Source organism: Moschus berezovskii, chromosome 26 (genome assembly GCF_049115385.1).
Source record: "Moschus berezovskii isolate FMDL1 chromosome 26, NW_MosBer_1.0, whole genome shotgun sequence".
In the NCBI taxonomy this organism is placed as follows: Eukaryota; Metazoa; Chordata; class Mammalia; order Artiodactyla; family Moschidae; genus Moschus; species Moschus berezovskii.
The window spans coordinates 29,151,431-29,175,075 of NC_142485.1; the positions used below are offsets into that span (position 1 = coordinate 29,151,431).

General features: G+C 40.7%; 1 protein-coding gene across 2 annotated transcripts in view; it reads right to left on the bottom strand.

Moving 5' to 3' along the window:
• Window positions 1-23,645, bottom strand: part of KLKB1 (kallikrein B1) — a 29,452-nt gene that overhangs the window by 1,705 nt on the left and 4,102 nt on the right. For both annotated transcript variants that reach the window (XM_055416442.2, XM_055416441.2), the window contains 11 exons: window positions 22,698-22,860; window positions 20,824-20,930; window positions 19,555-19,714; window positions 12,187-12,296; window positions 6,411-6,570; window positions 5,258-5,367; window positions 4,951-5,119; window positions 4,744-4,856; window positions 4,413-4,578; window positions 2,515-2,690; window positions 1,518-1,613 (listed from right to left, as the gene is read on the bottom strand). In XM_055416442.2, coding sequence (XP_055272417.2) covers window positions 1,518-1,613; window positions 2,515-2,690; window positions 4,413-4,578; window positions 4,744-4,856; window positions 4,951-5,119; window positions 5,258-5,367; window positions 6,411-6,570; window positions 12,187-12,296; window positions 19,555-19,714; window positions 20,824-20,930; window positions 22,698-22,860 — 1,530 coding nt within the window. The remainder of the gene's footprint in view (window positions 1-1,517; window positions 1,614-2,514; window positions 2,691-4,412; window positions 4,579-4,743; window positions 4,857-4,950; window positions 5,120-5,257; window positions 5,368-6,410; window positions 6,571-12,186; window positions 12,297-19,554; window positions 19,715-20,823; window positions 20,931-22,697; window positions 22,861-23,645) is intronic.

Below are 23,645 nucleotides of genomic sequence, written 5' to 3' on the forward strand. Positions count from 1 at the left end.
TGGAAAAAATATACATATGTGTGCTCAGTCGCTCAGTCGAGTCCTACTCTTTGTGACCCTGTGGACCATAGCCCGCCAGGCTCCTCTGTCCATGGGATTCTCCAGGCAAGAATTCTGGAGTGGGTTTCCATGTCCTCCTCCAGGGGATCTTCCCGACCCAGGGATCCAACTCTAGTCTCTTACGACTCTTGCCTTGGCAGGCAGGTTCTTTGCCCCTAATGCCACCTGGGAAGCCCCTCAACATATACAGGAGGTCCTTATTGGTTATTTACATATACACCCTGCTATACATAAAACAGATAACCAGTAAGGAACTACTGTATATTACGGGCAGTGCTACTCAGTACTCTGCAATGACCTGTATGGGCAAAGAATCTAAGAAAGAGTGGATATACGTATAACTGATTCACTTTGCTATACAACAGCAACTCACACAACATTGTAAATCAACTATACTGCAATTTTAAAAAGTTTTTAAAAAATCTATAGTTCTCAATTTGGCAGGAATGAACTATACAACTTATAATAAAGTTGATTTACATTAATTGTTAAGAAATAAAGGCTTCCCTGGTGGCTCAGATGGTAAAAAGTCCACCGGCAGTGCAGGAGACCCAGGTTTGATCCCTGGGTCAGGAAGATCCCTTGGAGGGGAACATGGCAATCAACTCTAGTATTCTTGCCTGGAGAATCCCTTGGACAGAGAGGAACCTGGCGGGCTGCAGTCCAAGGGGTCTCAAAGAGTCTGACACGACTGAGCTATTAACACTGTCATTTTCAAATGTATTCTGATAAGTTGCAGTTTCATTGGTTTTCTTTGTAATCCTATGTGTTTTATTTGTGGGTGTAAAAGCATCATTAGAGAAGAGGTTCACAGGCTTTACCAGGTTGCAGGAAGGATGTATTCTCAAAAAAGATTTAAAAGCCTTCCAGAAAGACAGATGACATGTCTGCCTGTACTCCTGGCTATTAATCCAAGGGATAACAGTGGCCTTGGGAGATGGGAACTCTATTAATTCTGAGGACAGGATGGGCTTGGGGAAGTTGTTAGTCCTGTATGGGACCAATCCTTTAGGAGAAGTCAAACAAAAGTGCTTAAGAGATTACCCTATGAATTTTTCCAGGACCAAGCAAAACAGTCTACTCAAGAATTACTGAATACATATCTGGGAATGAATCAGTTCAGTTCAGTTCAGTTCAGTCGCTCAGTCGTGTCCGACTCTCCGCGACCCCATGAATCACAGCATGCCAGGCCTCCCTGTCCATCACGAACTCCCGGAGTTCACTCAAACTCATGTCCACAGAGTCAGTGATGCCATCCAGCCATCTCATTCTGGGTCGTCCCCTTTGCCTCCCGCCCCCAACCTTTCCCAGCACCAGAGTCTTTTCCAGTCAGTCAACTCGTCGCATGAGGTGGCCAATGAATAGTTAGGGAAAAAATCATGCATCTGGATATAACTTTAAGGCTAGTTAAACAAATCCACTCCATGTGTTTTAGCATATAAAATGCCATGTGGTACCTTTTTCCTCCGTGAAGCCCCATCCAGTTATCCAACAGTCAGTGTAAACTGGTTTTGGATCATCTTTGGAAGGTAGGCATATTGCTTTTTGCAAATCTGAAAGGTAATTTTTACATTAGAGTTTGGCTATATTTAGTTATGGACACTGACTTTAAAAATACGTACTCTCCCTGCCCCGCCCCCTCCCCACCCCCCCCCCCCCCCACCATATTCTCTTTCTCTGGAGTGGCACCAAGTAGAATACACCCTTTACTTTCCACTCAATTCCTAAGGTCAGTGACTCAAGAAAATGTCTCACCAATCACAGTTATTTTGGGGGTTAAATTTTAAAACTCTGAACCCAAATTTACTGTCAAGAGCCTTTACAAGTTCTTGTGTATGATTCCCTCAATAGTAATAGCAGAGGGGTCTACACTGTTTTAAGCATGATTTTTAGGCACTTTAACTTATTAACTGATTTTAATAACAATCCCATGGGGGGGGGGTAACTGGAGGCAAGGACATCCTGCCTGAGGTCACAGAATCTTTAGCAGACCCAGCAGGCATTCAGCAACTGTGGAGCTTTTTGTACCTCCAAATGCACCCCGTCCAACCACAAAGTTACTGTCTCCCAGAACTGCCTTGTCCAACAGTCTCTTCCCTACTCAGGTTTCACCTGGAAATTAATATTTGAATATGCCTTTGCCCAAGGCAATGCTAATTCTGCTGCTCTTGTCAAAGGAAGTCATGCTCCCTTCCATGTTTGTTATTATTTTAATAGTATAATATGCAGCTGTATTCCTTCCTGAAAGAACTAAGTAACACATCTTGGCCCTTAAGTAGAAGACATTTTGTCAAGTCTCGAATTATTTTTCCTGGCAATACTCATCTTTCCCGCAACTTCACTAACTAGAAAATAAAGAGAGTCTCCTTAGATTCTGACCCCTCCTTGAAACTGATGTGAAAATTTAAACCAACACAATTCAGCTATACATGTCTCCTTAAATATGCTACGTACCAGTAAAATTCAAAGGAGCCTCAAGTTTTATTAAGGCAATGTCATGACTGCCTTCTGAGATTTTATAATTTGGGTGGACAATAATCTCTTTGATTTGTGAGAAAGATGTCTCTGTTGTTATCTCTGACAGATTTAAAATGCCACCATAAATGCGCCAAATATTTGACAAGAGAAGCCTAGGAGGGAAAAATAAGAACTGATTTGAAACCAGAAAGACTGGCCTTTGATATTGCTCTTTTCTCCTTTCACTTTACCTTTCAAAACAGAACTGGGAAGAAAATACTACATATAATGTATGCTTACATACCTAATTTCTCCTCCTTGCAATTTAGCACCAACAGCAGCAGTGCTGAACCCTGAAGATTTAGTTAAAAATATTGGAAAGTGTATAATTATGTCATGTTTTCTGTAAGTGAATATACAAGAATGTTGCTGTCTCTTTCTGAGAGAAACTGTTCGGGAGATGTCTCACAGTTTATCGTGGAAAATCATTCACCAAGTTGAAAGCAATCACTTCCATGAAATTCAGAACTGGAAAGAAAGAATGACTGTACACAAGTCTCTCTGTAACCAGATAGGATAGGGAGTCCCCAGAGAAAGAGATCCAGCCACGGTTTTCTTGATATAAAAGAAACCATTTTTAGCTTAAGCCGTTTTGTGATCTAACCCAGGCCACAACGCTAGTCCTTAAATGTGCTCAGTTGCTTCAATCGTGTTGGACTTTTTGCAATCCCATGGACTATAGCCTGCCAGTCCATAGGGTTTTCCTGGCAAGAATACTGGAGTGGGTTGCCATGACCTCCTCCAGGGGATTCTCCCCATCCAGGGATCAAACCTATGTCTCTTGCATTGCAGGCAGATTCTTTATGGCTAAACCACAGGAAAGCCCTGTCCTTGAATAGGTCTCAGTAATTAATGATCTTAAAGGAAATAAAAAAATGCAGAGACAAACGATTATTACAGGTAAGAGAAGTGACAGTAGCAAAGATTATGGATCAGCTGTAAAGACTCCTAGTTGTCTTTCAATGGCAAAGATTAGCCAGAAGCACTCAACTACCAGATCAACCAGAACCTAAGACATGATGATGTTGACCTTTTCTGACCCTCATGACTTCAATCAACTAAGGCCTGAACTCAGGCCAAGGCCCTTCAAGCATATGCATGTACCCTTAGCTTAAAACTTCTCCAGTTCTGCTGTCTGGGGACACAACTGCTTTGGGAAAGATCCCCAGTGTTCTCCTTACTCACTGCAATAATAAATCCTTTCTTATCCCAATTTTTGGTTTGGTTGTATCTTTTGACTTGACATCCAACCAAGAGGAAAACCCAGTTTTTAACGTAACATCTCTAATAGGGTAAATGAGAGGAACCTCAGCACTATTTAAATTATATCTATATTTTGGGAAGTGTGAACATTTAAATTAACTCTTTAAATATGGATATATGCAAAATAAGTCTAAAATTACTATCTAGAGCAAAGTTACAGGATAAATATGTTCTGGGGATATAACATATAGCATGGTGGCTACAGTTCACAATGGCGTGCATGTGTGCTCAGTCATGTCCAACTCTGTGACCCTATGGAGCCCACCAGGCTCCTCTGTCCATGGAATTTTCCAGCCACAAATACTGGAACAGGTTGCCATTTCCTCCTCCAGGGAGTCTTTCCAACCCAGGGATAGAAACTTCCCTGGAGGCAGGCGGATTCTTCATCCCTGAGTTACCTGGGAAAGTTGCTGAGAGAGAAAATCTTTAAAGTTGTCACCACCCAAAGCTATTGTAACTTTATGGAGGGATAGATATTAATAAACTGACACGATGATGGAGAAATTGATTATAAGAGTCTTCAAAATGAAGAGGCAAGATATAACTCCAGATAAGATGCAGCCAAACCTTACCCATCAAAGCAATGGGCAGCAGTTAAGACCCACTGGCGTCCAATGATTGACCCTCCGCACAGGTGGCTCTGAGCTCTCAGCTTCACTTGCAGGCTGACCTGCCAGGGCCACTCTCCCCAAGAAGCATCTGTTCCTCCAACAATGCGTGTCTTTTTTGTTGTACAGACTAAAAAGAGAGCATTGAAGTTAATGGTGGGATCAGGGGGTGAATCACAGTCCCTTTCAATTAAGGAAAACAAGACACCTAATTCGACTATAGAAGATTTAAAAAGTTATCAAAACAACTCAGACATCCCTCTACAGTTTTATGAAAAAAGTGAGATTTACTCACCACGGCTGTCCCCACGTTTACACAACCTCAAAGAATAACCAGAGCTTGCGTGCATCCCATAAGTAATGTTAGTTGGGGAACCATCCAAAGACAAGCGTAAGGAACAGTTACACCTAGACAAGATGATCAGCATGAGATTAAACCTCAGAGGATGAAAGCCCAGGAAATTATCTGCCAACTGTCTTTGAAAAATAAGCATTCACTAACTTCTCTCCTCTACAGTCTTCTGGGAGTAAAGAATAAGTAAAAAACTGACAGCGAATCATCTTTGTACAAGTCTCTTGGCAATCATCCACTCCTTTAACAAAGGTCACATGCAACTCTTCTCCTGCAAAAGCAACTTGTGGGTAAATTTTGGAGTGGCAGGGCTCTGTGCCTATGACAAAGTAAAAAAGATAGAAAATGCAAATGATAAGCCACACATACACACGTTTCTGGAACACTGAGGCTTGTTAGAAGATCATAGAATGTATCACACTTTGCGTAATATTTTTTTTTTATCAAATCGCATTACCAGGCAGAGTTTGTTTGCAGGTTAGAAGGCTGTATCCAGAGATGGCATTTTCCTGAGGAGTAGGGGAACTCGGGCTCCCACTTTGGGAAGTCTTAAGGAAACAAACATTTCTATTGTCCAAAAAAAAAAAGAGAAAGACAACCCCATTAAAGGCAAATACAAGAACACCTCATATCAAAAAAACACCCCTTGCAAATTTTATTCTGAGAAATTCCCTCCAAAGAACATCAGACTACAGGACTCTAATGAATTACAGAGATTAAATGTAAATCAAGCCACATCTCCCTCTGAAGAAAACTTATAGGCACAGATAGGCCAAAAAGAGGAGAAGGGTAAAGTTTTACCTTCTAATTAAAAAAGAAGAAGAAAGAACAGATTCTTGGGATTTATGGTGCTGATGCTTTTATAACTTGATACCCTTCTCTTTGCTCTGTCTTGTGTGTAAAGTAAAGGACAGGTTATCTATGGGTCAAGAGATGGAACCAGAACCTTGATCAGGATAAACAGGGCTCTAGTTTCTGAAATACTGGGGTCAGAACAATGGAACTTAAAGGATATGCTCCCAGTGAGTGGTTTACTTCAAGCTAATACAAAACATTAAGATTAGTAGGAAAGGTATCCATGGCTGTTGTTTCATTGATTGGATGGTCTGTTTAAGTAAGAGAAGATGGGTAGGAAAGTCTGCTAATCTCTTAACTAATCTGCACCTGGCAGAAGAACACCTATTTAAACTATGAGTTCAAGTGTTTTTTGTTTTTTTTTAATTAAAAAAATTTATTTTATATTAGAGTATAGCCAATTAACAATGTTGTGATAGATTCAGGTGGACAGCAAAGAGACTCAGCCATACATATACATATATGCTTCTTCCTCAAAATTGCCTCCCAGCCAGGCTGCCATATAGCATTCAGCAGAGTTCCCTGTGCTATAGAGTCGGTCCTTGCTGGTTATCCACTTTAAATATAGCAGTGTGTACATGTCCACCCCAAAGTCCCAAACTATCCCTCTCCCCCGCCACTTTCTCCTCTGGTAACCATAAGTTCATTCTATGAGTCAAATGGTTTGAGGGAAAAGAACAGAACGTGGGAAAAACTCAAAGTGTAAAATGAAAATGATGCCAAGATAGTAGCAAACGTGACACACGCCTACTGACCTCTGTGAGTGTATCTTCCATGCATTTGTATAGAATGTGAAGAAAAGGCAGCTGGGGTGATAGGTACAAATGGTTCGACACACAAAAGCATCTGGTGTGATAATTCTGGCAACATCCACATCTGCAAATGCACGATGTTGGAAAATGTCCATGCGGCAGCCTGTGAACCCACAGGGGAAGATGTACATGTCACAATGCTGCATATGCTTGTACTTCGTCATCATAACTGAGGAAACTATGACTTTGTTCATAGAACTACACATCCTTAGTGAAAAAAAGTCTGTTGAAACATCCCCAAGCTGCTTGTTTGCCATTTGGGAGAAGAAAAAATTGGTGTCAATCTGATAAAAGACAGCTACCTATGTCAGAGAAATAAAATGTCTTAACCTGTGATCTATCCTACTTGGTTGGAAATACCTAAGCTACTCAGCTTTTGTTTATATTTTCTTTATATTACCCTGACCCTGAAATTCAGTCCTCAGGCACAGGAGCTTTTGTGTTATCTTTTCCTGAATATTTTGAAAAATAGACATCAACAAAAACCTGAATTTCTAACAAAAATGCCGTGTACCCGTTGAAATTAGAAGAGGAAAATCCACTTTCATTTTCCATAACATAATTATATCTCAATTATACTTTTACTTATGTTCTTATTATTTACTCAATTTACTCAATTTGATGACACATAAAGTATTTCATTTCCTGGCTCAGGAAAATCCACTGGAGAAGGGATAGGCTACCCATTCCAGTATTCTTGGACTTCCCTTGTGGCTCAGCTGGAAAAGAATCTGCCTGCAATGTGGGAGACCTGGGTTTGAACCCTGGGTTGGGAAGATCCCCTGGAGGAGGGAAAGGCTACTCACTCTGGTATTTTGGCCTAGAGAATTCCATGGACTGTATGGGGTCGCAAAGAGTCAGACACGACTGAGCGACTATCACTTTCACTTTAAAAGTCTATTAGGGCTGCCGTCTATGGGGTCGCACAGAGTCGGACACGACTGAAGTGACTTAGCAGCAGCAGCAGCAGCAGTGCCTCTCAGGTGGTTAAGCAGTAAAGAATCTGTCTGCAATGCAGGAGACACAGCAGGAGCCACAGGTTTGATCCTTGAGTCAGGAAGATACCCTGGAGGAGGAAATGGCAACTCACTGCAGTAGTCTTGCCTGGGAAATCACATGGACAGAGGAGCCTGGCAGGTCATGTCGTGTCCATGGGGTCACAGAGCTGGACATTTGGAAGGAAAGTTATGACAAACCTAGACAGCCTATTAAAAAGCAAAGACGTCAGTTTGCCAGCAAAGGTCTGTCTAGTCAAAGCTATGGTTTTTCCATTAGTCATGTACGGATGTGAGGTGGGTCAAAAAGAAGGCTGAGTGCTGAAAAATTGATGCTTTTGAACTGTGGTGCTGGAGCAGACTCTTGGGAGTCCCTTGGACTGCAAGGAGATCAAGCCAGTCAATCCTAAAGGAGATCAGTCCTGGGTGTTCATTGGAAGGACTGATGCTGAAACTGAAGTTCCAATATCTGGCCACCTGATGAGAAGAGCCAACTCACTAGAAAAGACCCTGATGCTGGGAAAGATTGAAGGCAGGAGGAGAAGGGGACGACAGAGGATGAGATGGTTGTATAGCATCATCGACTCAATGGACATGAATTTGAGCAAACTCCAGGAGATAGTGAAAGACAAGGAAGCCTGGTGTGCTGCAGTCTATGGGATTGCAAAGAATTGGACATGATTTATCCACTGAACAACAAAAACAAATTCTATTAAAATTGTGTAAGCTTAAAGAATAATTGTAGCAATTATGAGAAAGACGAAAAGAATCCAAATTTAAATGAACATAGTTGGATCAAGAAAATGTGCCTGCCACACATAATATCTTCAGATGGAAAGTTTAGGAAATTAGATCTCAAATAATTAGATCTTTTTTTTTTTTAAATAATCAGACTTTAAGCTTGAAGAGAATTTATGGGATTCTATGTCTACCTACAACTACATCCTCTCAAGTAGTTCAACCTTTATTTCAGATGTTTATAATGACAAGGAGCTGACTACCTCATGACAAGGTTCACTTCTGGACCACTCTAGGAGTCAGAATTTTTTTCTTATTTTCGTCATAGTGGTATCTATTTTATGAAACCACACAGATTAGTCTAATCCTTTTCCCAATGACCATTCTTCAAAAACAAAAATTTAAAACAGTCATCCTGACATTTTAGGGTTAAGTGTCTAATCTGTTTCTTTAATGGTATCTTATTTTCCTATGCTTCTAGATATCTCAGGATCTTGGTTACTCTCATGTGATGTGTCTATTGGTCTAAACAAAATATGGAACACATTGCTGAATACAAAGTGCAGTCACAGTCTGACCTGTCCAGATGACAAAAGAGCAGCAGCTAACTATGTTCCAAAGACCATGTTGTTTTTTAAAGCTAGTTTCATTTTCATTGGTTTTGTTTGTCAAAAGCACTACAAGATGTCAGTAGGAATGACAGAGTAAAGACTTTCCAAAAGCCTTTCCTCCATTAAAAAAAAAAAAAAAAGAGCACTAGCCAGACTGTCAAAATTAACGTCGTTTCAGAACTCTAGAAATGAACCAAAGGCTTTTAACAGCCCAGGGAGTTTTTATCCAAGAACAACAGTCAAATCTCAGCAAGAACCCTGAGTTCTGTGAGGTTTTTAACTTGCCCTCTCATCCCCTCTCCACAGCTCCATGGAAGCCTTGAAAATAACCGCAATCATGGGGAAAACCAGCAGCCTAATAGCCTCAGGAGGGGGCAGAACGGAGTTGGAGCTACTCCCAAGCCCTGTCCCCAGATAACTGTCATTATTTGACTGGAGATTCTCAGGAAAACCCCACTCCCAAGGACTGAGTTTCTTTGACCTGATTCAGAACCTCCTCAGTGTTAACAGCCTTTTCCTTGAAAGTGTTTGTCTAAAAAAAAAAGATTGTGACTATTATACAACATTGTAGCTGCCTAAGTCAGGAGTCTTATAACAGGGGGGTACCAGAAGCCAATGAGAATCTTAGAAGGAAAACCAAGGAGAGTTTGAAAATCTCTGAGATATTCCTGGGAATCTGGAAAGCCATATACTTGTATGGAGCTGACTGTGTGCATAAGAGGCTCTGCACATTTCCCATGCTGGGAAGGCCCCGAGCCTTCACCGAGGACTGACTTTGAGCTCTGTGTCAGCAGAAAGTGGAGGTCAGGGCAAAGATGTAAAGGGCAGGGTAGGGCAGGGCAGTGAAACGCGTGCCCTAAGTCTCACAAAAAGCCCCTTGTCCAAGGCTGGCAAACTCACTACTTCTAGGCACCCAAGGAAACTTCTATCCTGTCATTAGAAAACTGTGGAGGAAGCTGAGCACAGACATCCATGGTCATGTCACAACAGAGAGTAAACAATGTACACAGTTAGCTCAGGAAAGTCTCCAAACAAACAGCAACACAAAATAGTAACAACAACAAACTCTGAGGAAGGAGGGAATTTGATGTCCAGAGTTTGTCACATGTTTGTATTTAAAAAGTCTAATTTTTCTTTTTTACAAAAAAATCATGAAACATGTCAAGAAACAAGGAAATATGGCCCCTACACAGAAGTAAAGGTCAATCTAAACCATGACTGAGGGAGCATGAACACTGGATTTACTATACCAAGACTTGACATCAGCTATTTGAAATATGTATAAAGTGCTAAAGGAAACCACGTCCAAAGAACTGGAGAGGGAACGTCCCTGTTGGTCCAGTGATTAAGACTTCACCTTCAGTGCAGGAGATATGGGTTTGATCCCTGGTAGGAGAGCTAAGATCCCACATGCCTCGTGGCCAAAAAAAAAAAAGCCCCAAAACTTAAAACAGAAACAATATTGTAACAAATTCAGTAAAGATTCTAAAAATGGTCCACACACCAAAAAAAAACCAAAAACACCACACTTAAAGGACTGAAGAGAAGTATGAAAACAATGTCTCACCAGACAATATCAATAGACAGAAATTACAGAAAAGAACCAAGTCTGAATATTAAAAAATGAAATAATACTTGAAGCAATAAATCTGGAGCACACCATGGAGGAGGTGTGTTGGGGAGGCTGGGAACCAACGGGAAAAGAGAGGCATTGCTGCCAACTCGCTATTCTTCTAAGGCAGGATCCTAGCCCAGCTCCCCGTTCAGGGCTTGGCACAGAGTCAGCACTTGATACTGTATAGAAGTGGCTATAGATAATTTGGCTTCAATAACGTATTATCATTGACATGCTGATATGCTAAATAAGACAGAATATCTTAGCAAATTTTCTGGCTCTTTCAATTAAAATTACCCCTATGACTGAAACTACAGGGTTCCATTGATTTATTATGCTAGAGTCCTTTCACTCGATAATAGACACCACCAAGAAATGACCATATAGTTTTGTCTACGATGTCACTGTACTAGTTTCCTGTGGCTGCTTAAAAAAGCATCCCAAACTTAGTGGCTTAAAACAACACAAATTTATTTTCTCACGGTTCTGAAGATCAGCAGTTGAGAAGTCTGAAATGGATCTTTGTCCTTGGTGTTTAGTTCTTTCATGATGGGAATAACGTGTCGTGCTTAGTCATCAGTCGTGTCTAACTATTTATAACCCCATGGACTGCAGCTCGTCTAGCTCCTCTGTCCATGGGATTTTTCTGGGCAAAGATACTGGAATGGGTTGCCATTTCCTTCTCGAGAAATGAGTCTTACTGGGCTTTAAATCAAGATGCTGGTGTGGCTTTGTTCCTTTGGGAATTTCTGTAGAACTTTTTTCCTTCAGTTCAATATTCTAGAGGCCACCTGCATTCTGTGACTTAGGGACCCTTCCTCCATTTTCAAAGCCAGAAGTGTAACCTCTTCTGATCTCTCTGACTCTCTGATCATTCTGCTTTCTCTTTCTTTTACCAGGACCCTTGTGACTACATTGGGTCTATCCACATAATCCAGAATAATCTCAAAGTTTTTTAACATAATCACATATTTAATCGAACCTTTTATGCTCTGTAAGGTAACATATTTACAGATTCCAGAGATTAGGATGTGGATGTTTTGGGGATCTTTTTCTGCCTACTACAATCACACAGTGGTTTTGTGTGTGTGTATGTGTGTGTATGTGTGTGTGTGTGCACACGCACGCCCGCACGCGCGCACTCAGTCATGTCTGACTCCTTGAGACCCCACGGGCGGCCAGGCTTCTCAGTCCATGGGATTTTCTAGGCAAGAATACTGAAGTGAGTTGCCATTTCCTTCTCCAGGGGATCTTCCCAGCCCAGGGATTCAGCCTGTGTCTCCTACATCTCCTGCATTGCAGGCAGATTCTTTACCGTCTGAACTACAAGGGAAACCCTTAATTGTCTATGGTGCAAATCAAATGAAGGACTATATAAATATCCGCCCTCATTGACTTTCTGGTTGGTTACCTTCCTTATGGTGGTTCGCTGACTGATGTGAACATTGCTCAAATGTGCATTATTCTACAAAGCCAAGGTTCTTAGCATAATGACTAGTATTCCCTTGTTTGTTCTTGTTTAGTCACTAAGTTGTCTCTGACTCTTTTGCAACCCCATAGACTGTAGTCCGCCAGGCTCCTCTGCTCATGGAATCCTCCAGGCAAGCACACAGGAGTGAGTTGCATTCCCTTCTCCAGGGGATCTTCACGACCCAGGGATCAAGCCTGTATTCCTATATCTCCTGCATTGCAGGCAGATTCTCTACCACTAAGCCACTGGGGAAGAAGCCCCCACAGTGAAGTAGGAGCCATCCAATTACCAATTTTCGAGTTTCCACAGGCCTTCAGTGAGAATCCAGACTCCACATCAGTCAGCACCTTTATACGCGTAGGTGTCCCCTGTGGGCTGTGTTTTAATAGGCAGTTGTTCCTGAATGTGAAAAACAGAGGTTACTTGGCTTCCTGAACTTCAAGGTGCCTGCAGAAGTCCATTCCCTGTTGAAAATGATCCATGGTCAGTGGAAAATAAACAAAGCAATCAGAACAGTGACCTCAGTGATGAGTGAGTTAGGGGTTGTGTTACTCATCAAGCAGACATCTCCCCCTCTATGGAGGGAAGGTTAGGCTGAGGGTGCAGTAGGAACTATTCTTCTACAGGACATTATTCTACTGAATCTTCACTCCACAAGCCCAGGGTATTTGCGGACCAAATGGAAATTTTTCTCTTCAGGAAAAATGATGCCAAAATAGAATAAAATAATAAGAAGACTGCTGTTCCGTTTCTAAGTCATGTCCAGCTCTGGGACCCCATGAACTGCAGCACGCCAGGCTTCTCTGTCCACCACTCTCTCTCTGGGTTTGCTCTGACTCATGTCCATTGTGTCAGTGATAACCATCCAACCATCTTATCCTCTGTTGCCCGCTTCTCCTCTTGCCCTCTCTTCCTCCCAGCATCAGGGGCTTTTCCAGTGAGTCAGCTCTTTAAATCAGATGGCCAAAATACTGGAGCTCTGGCTTCAGCATCGGTCCTTCCGATGAACATTCAGGGTTGATTTCCTCTAGGATTGAATAGTTTGATCTCCTTGCAGTCTAAGTGATTCTTAAGAGTCTTATCCAGCACCGCAGTTCAAAAGTGTCAATTCTTTGGTGCTCAGCCTTCTTTATGGTCCAACTCTCACATCCATACATGACTACTGGAAAAACCATGCTGCGTTTGACTATATGGACCTTTGTCGTCAAAGTGATGTCTCTGCTTTTTAAAACACTGTCTAGGTTTGACTTAGCTATTCTCCCAAGGATCAAGTGTCTTTTAATTTCATGGCTGCAGTTACTGTCCACATTGATTTTGGAGCCCAAGAAAATGAAATCCGACACTGTTTCCACATTTCCCCCATCTATTTGCCATGAAGTGATAGGGCCAGATACCATGATCTGTTTTTTGAATGTTGAGTTTTAACCCAGTTTTTTCACTCTTTCACCTTCATCAAGAGGCTCTTTAGTTCCACTTCACTTTCTGCCATTAAAGTGGTATCATCTGCATATCTGAAGTTGTTGATATTTCTGCTGGCAATCTTGATTCCAGCTTGTGATTCATCCAGTCCGGCATTTTGCCTGATGTACTCTGCATATAAGTTAAATAAGCCAGGTGACAGTATACAGCCTTGATGTACTCCTTTCCCAATTTTGAATCAGTCCGTTGTTCCAAGTCCAGTTTTTTTTTTTTTTTGGTAATTAATTTATTTTTTATTGGAGGCAAATTATTTTACAATATTATATTGGTTGGTTTTGCCATACATTGATATGAATTCGCCCCGGGTTTACATAAGTTCCCCCTCCTGAACCCCCCTCCCACCTCCCTCCTCCCTTTATCCTCCCTCTGGGTCATCCCCGCATGCCAGCCCCGAGCATCCTATAACATGCATTGACCCTGAACTAGTGATTCATTTCACATATGACAACATACGTGTTTCAATGCCATTCTCCCAAATCATCCCACCCTCACCCTCTGCCATAGAGTCCGAAAGACTGTTCTATACATCTGTGTCTCTTTTGCTGTCTCGTATACAGGGTTATCATTTGCATCTTTCTAAATTCCATATATATGTATTACTATACTGTATTGGTGTTTTTCTTTCTGGCTTACTTCACTCTGTATAATAGGTTCCAGTTTCATCCACCTCATTAGAACTGTTTCCAAATGTATTATTTTTAATGGCTGAATAATACTCCATTGTGTATATGTACCAAAGCTTTCTTATCCATTCGTCTGCAGATGGACATCTAGGTTGCTTCCATGTCCTGGCTATTATAAACATTGCTGCAATGAACATTGGAGTACACGTGTCTCTTTCAATTCTGGTTTCCTCAGTTTGTATGCCCAGGAGTGCGATTGCTGGATCATATGGCAGTTCTATTTCCAATATTTTGAGGAATCTCCACACTGTTCTCCATAGTGGCTGTACTAGTTTGCATTCCCACCAACAGTGTAAGAGGGTTCCTTTCTCTCCACATCCTCTCCAGCATTTATTGCATGTAGACTTTTGGATAGCAGCCATTCTGACTGGTGTGAAATGGTATCTCATTGTGGTTTTGATTTGCATCTCTCTGATTATGAGGGATGTTGAGCATTTTTTCATGTGTTTGTTAGCCATCTTTATGTCTTCTTTGGAGAAATGTCTGTTTAGTTCTTTGGCCCATTTTTTGATTGGGTCATTTATTTTTCTGGAATTGAGCTGCAGGAGCTGCTTGTATAATTTGGAGATTAATCCTTTATCAGTTGCTTCATTTGCTATTATTTTCTCCCATTCTGAAGGCTGTCTTTTCACCTTACTTATAGTTTCCTTTGCTGTGCAGAAGCTTTTGATTTTAATTAGGTCCCATTTGTTTATTTTTGCTTTTATTTCCAATATTCTGGGAGGTGGGTCTTGGAGGATCCTGCTGTGATTTATGTCGGAGAGTGTTTTGCCTACGTTCTCCTCTAGGAGTTTTATAGTTTCTGGTCTTACATTTAGCTCTCTAATCCATTTTGAGTTTATTTTGGTGTATGGTGTTAGGAAGTGTTCTAGTTTCATTCTTTTACAAGTGCCTGACCAGTTTTCCCAGCACCACTTGTTAAAGAGACTGTCTTTTCTCCATTTTATATTCTTGCCTCCTTTGTCAAAGATGAGGTGTCCATAGGTGCGTGGATTTATCTCTGGGCTTTCTATTTTGTTCCATTGATCTATATTTCTGTCTTTATGCCAGTACCATACTGTCTTGATGACTGTGGCTTTGTAGTAGAGCCTGAAGTCCGGCAGGTTAATTCCCCCAGTTCCATTTTTCTTCCTCAAGATTGCTTTGGCTATTTGAGGTTTTTTGTATTTCCATACAAATTGTGAGATTATTTGTTCTAGTTCTGTGAAAAATATCATTGGTAGCTTGATAGGGATTGCATTGAATGTATAAATTACTTTGGGTAGTATACTCATTTTTATATTTGTTCTTCCAATCCATGAACATGGTATATTTCTCCATCTATTAGTGTCCTCTTTGATTGCTTTCAGTAGTGTTTTATAGTTTTCTATGTACAAGTCTTTTGTTTCCTTAGGTAGATATATTCCTAAGTATTTAATTCTTTTCGTTGCAACAGTGAATGGAATAGTTTCCTTAATTTCTCTATTTTCTAATTATTAGTGTATAGGAATGCAAGGGATTTCTGTGTGTTGATTTTATATCCTGCAGTGTTACTGTAATCATTGATTAGCTCTAGTAGTTTTCTGGTAGAGTCTCTAGGGTTTTCTGTGTAGAGGATCATGTCATCAGCGAACAGTGAAAGTTTTACTTCTTATTTTCCAATTTGTATTCCTTTTATGTCTTTTTCTGCTCTGATTGCTGTAGCCAAAACTTCCAGAACTATGTTGAAGAGTAGTGGTGAGAGTGGGCACCCTTGTCTTGTTCCTGACTTTAGGGGAAATGCTTTCAGTTTTTCACCATTGAGGATAATGTTTGCTGTGGGTTTGTCATATATAGCTTTTATTCTGTTGAGGTATGTCCCTTCTATTCCCACTTTCTGGAGGGTTTTTATCATAAATGGATGTTGAATTTTGTCGAAGGCTTTCTCTGCATCTGTTGAGATAATCATATGATTTTTATTTTTCAGTTTGTTAATGTGGTGTATTATGTTGATTGATTTGCGGATATTGAAGAATCCTTGCATTCCTGGGATAAAGCCCACTTGGTCATGATGTATGATCTTCTTAATATGTTGTTGGATTCTGATTGCTAGAATTTTGTTAACCCCAGGGTCAGTAGAAGGAAAGAAATTGTAAAAATTAGGGCAGAGATAAATGCAAAAGAAACAAAAGAGACCATAGCAAAAATCAACAAAGCCAAAAGCTGGTTCTTTGAGAAGGTAAATAAAATTGACAAACCACTAGCCAGACTTATCAAGAAACAAAGGGAGAAGAACCAAATCAATAAAATTAGAAATGAAAATGGAGAGATCACAACTGACAACACAGAAATACAAAGGATTATTAGAGAATACTATCAGCAATTATATGGCAATAAAATGAATAACCTGGAAGAAATGGACAAATTCCTTGAAAAGTACAATTTTCCAAAACTGAACCAGGAAGAAATAGAAAATCTGAACAGACCCATCACAAGCACAGAACTAGAGGCTGTAATCAGGAATCTTCCAGCAAACAAAAGCCCAGGTCCAGACGGCTTCACAGCCGAATTCTACCAAAAATTTAGAGAAGAGCTAACACCTATTCTACTCAAACTCTTCCAGAAAATTGCTGAGGAAGGGAAACTTCCAAACTCATTCTATGAGGCCACCATCACCCTAATCCCAAAACCTGGTAGTTCAGTCAGTTCAGTTCAGTTCAGTCGCTCAGTCGTGTCTGACTCTCCGCGACCCCATGAATCACAGCACGCCAGGCCTCCCTGTCCATCACCAACTCCCGGAGTACACTCAAACTCATGTCCACAGAATCGGTGATGCCATCCAGCCATCTCATTCTCCGTCGTCCCCTTCTCCTCCCGCCCCCAACCTTTCCCAGCATCAGAGTCTTTTCCAGTGAGTCAACTCGTCGCATGAGGTGGCCAAAGTATTGGAGTTTCAGCTTCAGCATCAGTCCCTCCAATGAACATCCAGGATTGATCTCCTTTAGAATGGACTGGTTGGATCTCCTTGCAGTATAAGGGACTCTCAAGAGTCTTCTCCAACACCACAGTTCAAAAGCATCGATTCTTCGGCGATCAGCTTTCTTCACAGTCCAACTCTCACATCCATACATGACCACGGGAAAAACCATTGCCTTGACTAGACGGACCTTGGTCGGCAAAGTAATGTCTCTGCTTTTCAATATACTATCAAGGTTGGTCATAACTTTCCTTCCAAGGAGCAAGCGTCTTTTAATTTCATGGCTGCAATCAGCATCCGCAGTGATTTTAGAGCCCAAAAAAACAAAGTCTGACACTCTTTCCACTGTTTTTCCATCTATTTCCCATGAAGTGATGGGACCAGATGCCATGATCTTTGTTTTCTGAATGTTGAGCTTCAAGCCAACCTTTTCACTCTCCTCTTTCACTTTCATCAAGAGGCTTTTGAGTTCCTCTTCACTTTCTGCCATAAGGGTAGTGTCATCTGCATATCTGAGATTATTGATATTTCTCCCAGCAATCTTGATTCCAGCTTGTGCTTCTTCCAGCCCAGCGTTCCTCATGATGTACTCTGCATATAAGTTAAATAAGCAAGGTGACAATATACAACCTTGACGTACACCTTTTCCTATTTGGAACCAGTCTGTTGTTCCATGACTGGTTCTAACTGTTGCTTCCTGACCTGCATACAGGTTTCTCAAGAGGCAGGTCAGGTGGTCTGGGATTCCCATCTCTTTCAGAATGTTCCACAGTTTATTGTGATCGACACAGTCAAAGGCTTTGGCATAGTCAATGAAGCAGAAATAGATGTTTTGCTGAAACTCTCTTGCTTTCTCCATGATCCAGCGGATGTTGGCAATTTGATCTCTGGTGCCTCTGCCTTTTCTAAAACCTGCTTGAACATCTGGGAGTTCACGGTTTACATACTGCTGAAGCCTGGCTTGGAGAATTTTGAGCATGACTTTACTAGCGTGTGAGATGAGTGCAATTGTGCGGTAGTTTGAGCATTCTTTGGCATTGCCTTTCTTTGGGATTGGAATGAAGACTGACCTCTTCCAGTCCTGTGGCCACTGCTGAGTTTTCCAAATCTGCTGGCATATTGAGTGCAGCACTTTCACAGCATCATCTTTCAAGACTTGAAATAGCTCAACTGGAATTCCATCACCTCCACTAGCTTTGTTCCTAGTGATGCTTTCTAAGGCCCACTTGACTTCACATTCCAAGATGTCTGGCTCTAGGTCAGTGATCACATTATCGTGACTATCTTGGTCGTGAAGATCTTTTTTGTACAGTTCTTCTGTGTATTCCTGCCACCTCTTCTTAATATCTTCTGCTTCTGTTAGGTCCATACCATTTCTGTCCTTTATCGAGCCCATCTTTGCATGAAAAGTTCCCTTGGAATCTCTAATTTTCTTGAAGAGGTCTCTTGTTTTTCCTATTCTGTTGTTTTCCTCTATTTCTTTGCATTGATCACTGAGGAAGGCTTTCTTATCTCTCCTTGCTATTCTTTGGAACTCTGCATTCAGATGCTTATATCTTTCCTTTTCTCCTTTGCTTTTCGCCTCTCTTCTTTTTACAGCTATTTGTAAGGCCTCCTCAGACAGCCATTTTGCTCTTTTGCATTTCTTTTCCATGGGGATGGTCTTGGTCCCTGTCTCCTGTACAATGTCACGAACCTCTTTCCAGAGTTCATCAGGCACTCTATCAATCAGATCTAGTCCCTTAAATCTATTTCTCACTTCCACTGCATAATCATAAGGGATTTGATTGAGGTCATATCTGAATGGTTTAGTGGTTTTCCCTACTTTCTTCAATTTAAGTCTGAATTTGGCAATAAGGAGTTCATGATCTGAGCCACAGTCAGCTCCTGGTCTTGTTTTCGCTAACTGTATACAGCTTCTCCATCTTTGGTTGCAAAGAATATAATCAATCTGATTTCGGTGTTGACCATCTGGTGATGTCCATGTGTAGAGTCTTCTCTTGTGTTGTTGGAAGAGGGTGTTTGCTATGACCAGTGCATTCTCTTGACAAAACTCTATTAGCCTTTGCCCTGCTTCATTCCGTGCTCCAAGGCCAAATTTGCCAGTTACTCCAGGTGTTTCTTGACTTCCTACTTTTGCATTCCAGTCCCCTAGAATGAAAAGGACATCTTTTTTGGGTGTTAGTTCTAGAAGGTCTTGTAGGTCTTCATAGAACCGATTAACTTCGGCTTCTTCAGCAAAACCTGGTAAAGACCCCACAAAAAATGAAAACTACAGGCCAATATCACTGATGAACATAGATGCAAAAATCCTTAACAAAATTCTAGCAACCAAGTCCAGTTTTAACTGTTGCTTCTTGACCTGCATGCCGGTTTCTCAGGAGGTAGGTAAGGTGGTCTGGTATTTCCATCTCTTTGAGAATATTCTTATTCTCTTTAAGAAAACTGATTAGACCTAAAAACTCTCTCTAATTTTCATTTTCAAAAAATGGTTATGAAGAAAAAATGGTTATGTTTCTGAAAACACCATCAGAAAGAAGAGACACTGAATTTTCCTCACCGGTATTCTGCATTGAAGAAGGTTTTCGTGGCATATGTGAAAAACTGGCAGTGAATGTTGTTGGTGCACCTTTCCTGGCATTCTTCAGCACTTTTCACCTTAGACACATTGAAATTGACTCCTCTCATATCAATTCCTTTATAAATGCTTCGGTGGCAAGCTGTCCAAATAAAACACACAGAGCAAATTCAATTAGTTTCTCTTCTGAAAATAAATCATCAATTTGGGCTGGGTAGCTTTTTTAAAATTTTATAGTGGACTACAGTTGATTTTACTTTGCCAACAAAGGTCTGTCTAGTCAAGGCTATGGTTTTTCCAATGGTCATGTATGGATGTGAGAGTTGGACTGTGAAGAAAGCTGATCACCGAAGAATTGATGCTTTTGAACTGTGGTGCTGGAGAAGACTCTTGAGAATCCCTTGGACTGCAAGGAGATCCAACCAGTCCATTCTAAAGGAAATCAATCCTGGGTGTTCATTCGAAGGACTGATGTTAAAGCTGAAACTCCAATACTCTGGCCACCTCATGCAAAGATTTGACTTACTGGAAAAGACTCTGATGCTGGGAGGGATTGGGGGTGGGAAGAGAAGGGGATGACAGAGAATGAGATGGCTGGATGGCATCACCAACTCGAAGGACATGAGTTTGAGTGAACTCTGAGAGTTGGTGATAGACAGGGAGGCCTGGCGTGCTGTGATTCATGGGGTTGCAAAGAGTCAGACACGACTGAGCGACTGAACTGAACAGTTGATTTAAAATGTTGTGTTGGTTTCAGGAACAGCAAATTGATTCAGTTATACATATACGCATATCCATTCTCTTTCAGATTCTTTTACCACATAGGTTATTATAGAATATTGAGCAGAGTTCCCTGTGGTATACAGTAGGTCCTTGTTGGTTATCTATTTAAATATAGCAGTGTATACATGTCCATCCCAAAGTCCCAATCTATCCCTCCCCAACCCTTCTCCATTAATAACCATTAAGTGTGTTCTGTGTTGGTCTGTTTCTGTTTGGGAATCAAAGGGAGACTATTGTTCGGTTGTGTATTTCTGTACATCTTACACCAAAATTCCAACCTCATAAATAATAGAGGCTCCTCAAGTATGAGATGACTGCTGAAGATAAGAGGGTGCGTCCAGAATACAACCCCATCTCTTTTATCTAAGTGCTCCGTTCCAAAAGTGTGTGGTGCTACAGTTTGAGCAGAAGCTGTTCTAAGGTAGACCCACTGTCCATTCAAACTGAGCTCATAAATCCACACCTTACCACTGATTTGATGACCACATCGCTTTAAGGAATGTCCCGAAATTGCACCTGTCCGTGACACTCTTGGCAGGGTTCCTGTAACACTGTCCTTCAAAAAGCAACCAAACCTGTTTTGTAAAAGTAGCTTAATAAGAAGTAGAATAATAAACACACATTGAGGAAATGTCTAGCATTTCTATGCACTCATAAATACAGCCAGGAATAAGGAAAATAATACAGCATGCCTGACACCTGCTGGGAAAAACATTCTTAGAGGCAATTCCTTAATACCGACCAATCTTTGTAATACCTAACTTTAGCATTATTTTCCTTTATATTCACATTTCAAAGTACAGAAAGTCAATCATATAAAAGAGGGAATGATTCTTCCCGTGTTCCCAAGCTTTGTGGGAATTATGTTCCCACCCTTTGACTGTTGTTATAAATATTTTCATTTACTTAAGAAATTAAATCAGTCATGAGAGTTGCCTCTATATTTGGTATTCATCCTGATTACTAACTCCTTACAGTCCACACCTACTAAAAAACTTCATTCTGTCTTTAGTGTCAACTTTAATGTAATTTCCTTATTTAAAAGGATTCTAGAACCCGATTCAACTTTTTAAGTGAAAAGTTGCTGCCTCTAACATACAGTCTATGTTTGCTATACAAGTTTTTCCTTGTAGAGGGCTTCCCTGGTGGCTCAGATGGTAAAGAATCTGCTTGCAATGCAGGGGACCTGGGTTCGGTCTCTAGGTTGGGAAAAATCACCTGGAGAAGGGAATGGCTATCCACTCCAGTATTTTTGTCTGGGATAATTCCATGGACAGAGGAGCCTGGTAGGCTACAGTCCATCGGGTCACAAAGAGTCGGACACGACCACACAACTAACATTTTCACTTTTGTTTCCCTTGTAGAATCAGGGAATGACAGTATAACTCCTAGTTTTTAATTCAAATAGAATAAAGATAAAGGAAAAGAATTGTGGATATGGAAATGGAAACAAGCAAGAAACATTCATTCTGGATATTGATCAAAATTAAAGAAAATTATAATAAAACTGTGGTTGTACTTGAGCAACTTTATGACTGAATAAGACTTTTCATTACCAACTACTTTTCAAATGCTCTTACTTTTCCAAATGACCAGTTAACAATATATATTCATGTCCATACATGCGTGCACACACACACACACACATGCATGCATCCATGCACATGTAGGCATACACATGCCATGAATACTATAGGTGCCCAAACTGGCTCATTATAGGCATCATTCAGGCCTACCTTCTCCCAAGGCTATAAGATGGATTTTAATTACTTTCTCAACAAAATGCTTGCCTTCTATAGTATCTTCTTAAGAACTGTGCTATCCATAAGTGTGATCATGCATCAGACAGCAAGTACCTTTCTTGTTCAGGTGAAATATTCACCTATTATTAGACCCTTTCTGGAGAAGGCAATGGCACCCCACTCCAGTACTCTTGCCTGGGAAATCCCATGGATGGAGGAGCCTGGTGGGCTGCAGCCCATGGGGTCGCTAAGAGTCAGACACAACTGAAGCGACTTTGTAGCAGCAGCAGCAGCATTAGACCTTTTCTTGAGATAATCTCTTAACTCAATGATTTTCAAGTGTTTTCCTTGAGGTCTTAGATAGGAAAAGACTACTTTCTATGGCTCTAAGTCATTGTTTAAAATGCAGATTTCCAGGCCCAAGAGACTTAAGTTTGATAGGTCTGGGCTTGAGCCTAAGAATCTGCTTAGATAAGAACTCCTCAGGGTGATTCTGATGAAGGTGGCCATTTAGAAATATAATCGTGCTATGTGGTGCACACAACTGATTCCATTTTGAAAAATGACTGGCTTCTCCAGTAAAGAAATATCAACTTTTACCTTTTGTCTGCATCATTGGTTGAATTTTCAGGAAGAAAACTAAATAGCAAGCACCTAGGATGGAAGGTGCACATCATCTGACAGTACTGGGCATCTGGGGTGTACATGGCAGATACATCCCCACCTCTGAAAAAGGTGTTGCTATACAGTTGAGTCAAGCATCCTGTGACAGAATCATTGAAAAAAGACACATTAATTTGGAAGAAATGATAATTTTAAAAGAAATGTATCTGCATTCTAAACCTTCTTCATTGGTCCATGGAATACCCAAAGATCTTAGGACATGACTAAATGCAGCAGCAGGATGAAATATAGCTGCTATACAGTATGTGGGGTCTTAGTTCCCTGACCAGGGCTCGAACCCATGTCTGCAGTGGGAGCACAGAGTCCTAACCACTGGACAGCCAAGGAATTCCTGAAATAGCGATATATTAGGGCTTGATGCATGATGTTAAAATTAGTTTATGGCTACCTGTGCATAAAAATACTTGGTTGATTTTCATTTATCATGCTCAACCATAAAAATTTGTACATAAATTATTTTTCCTCAAATGCAATCTTAGCTTGGTTTCTCCCTATCTTCTAACATGGGAACAACTTTTCTGGAAGATAATTTGATGACATATATCATAAAACCTTAAAAAATATGCAGACCTTTACTATATCTGGTGTTTTAATTTCCAAAATTTTTTTCTTCAGAAATAAACATGTGTATAAGAATGTGCATACAAAAATACCATGAATAGAGAATAATATTAAGCTCTAAAACCATGATATATATTTATTTGCTTGAAAGATCACTATAAATGGGAAACATAAGTTACAAAAAAGTATCTAATGACATCTTTGTTGAGTGTGTAAAGACACATAAAGAAAAATATCTGAAAAAGATATTTTTAACAAAGGCCATCTCTGTATTATAAGACTACAGATGACAGGTATTTTCTC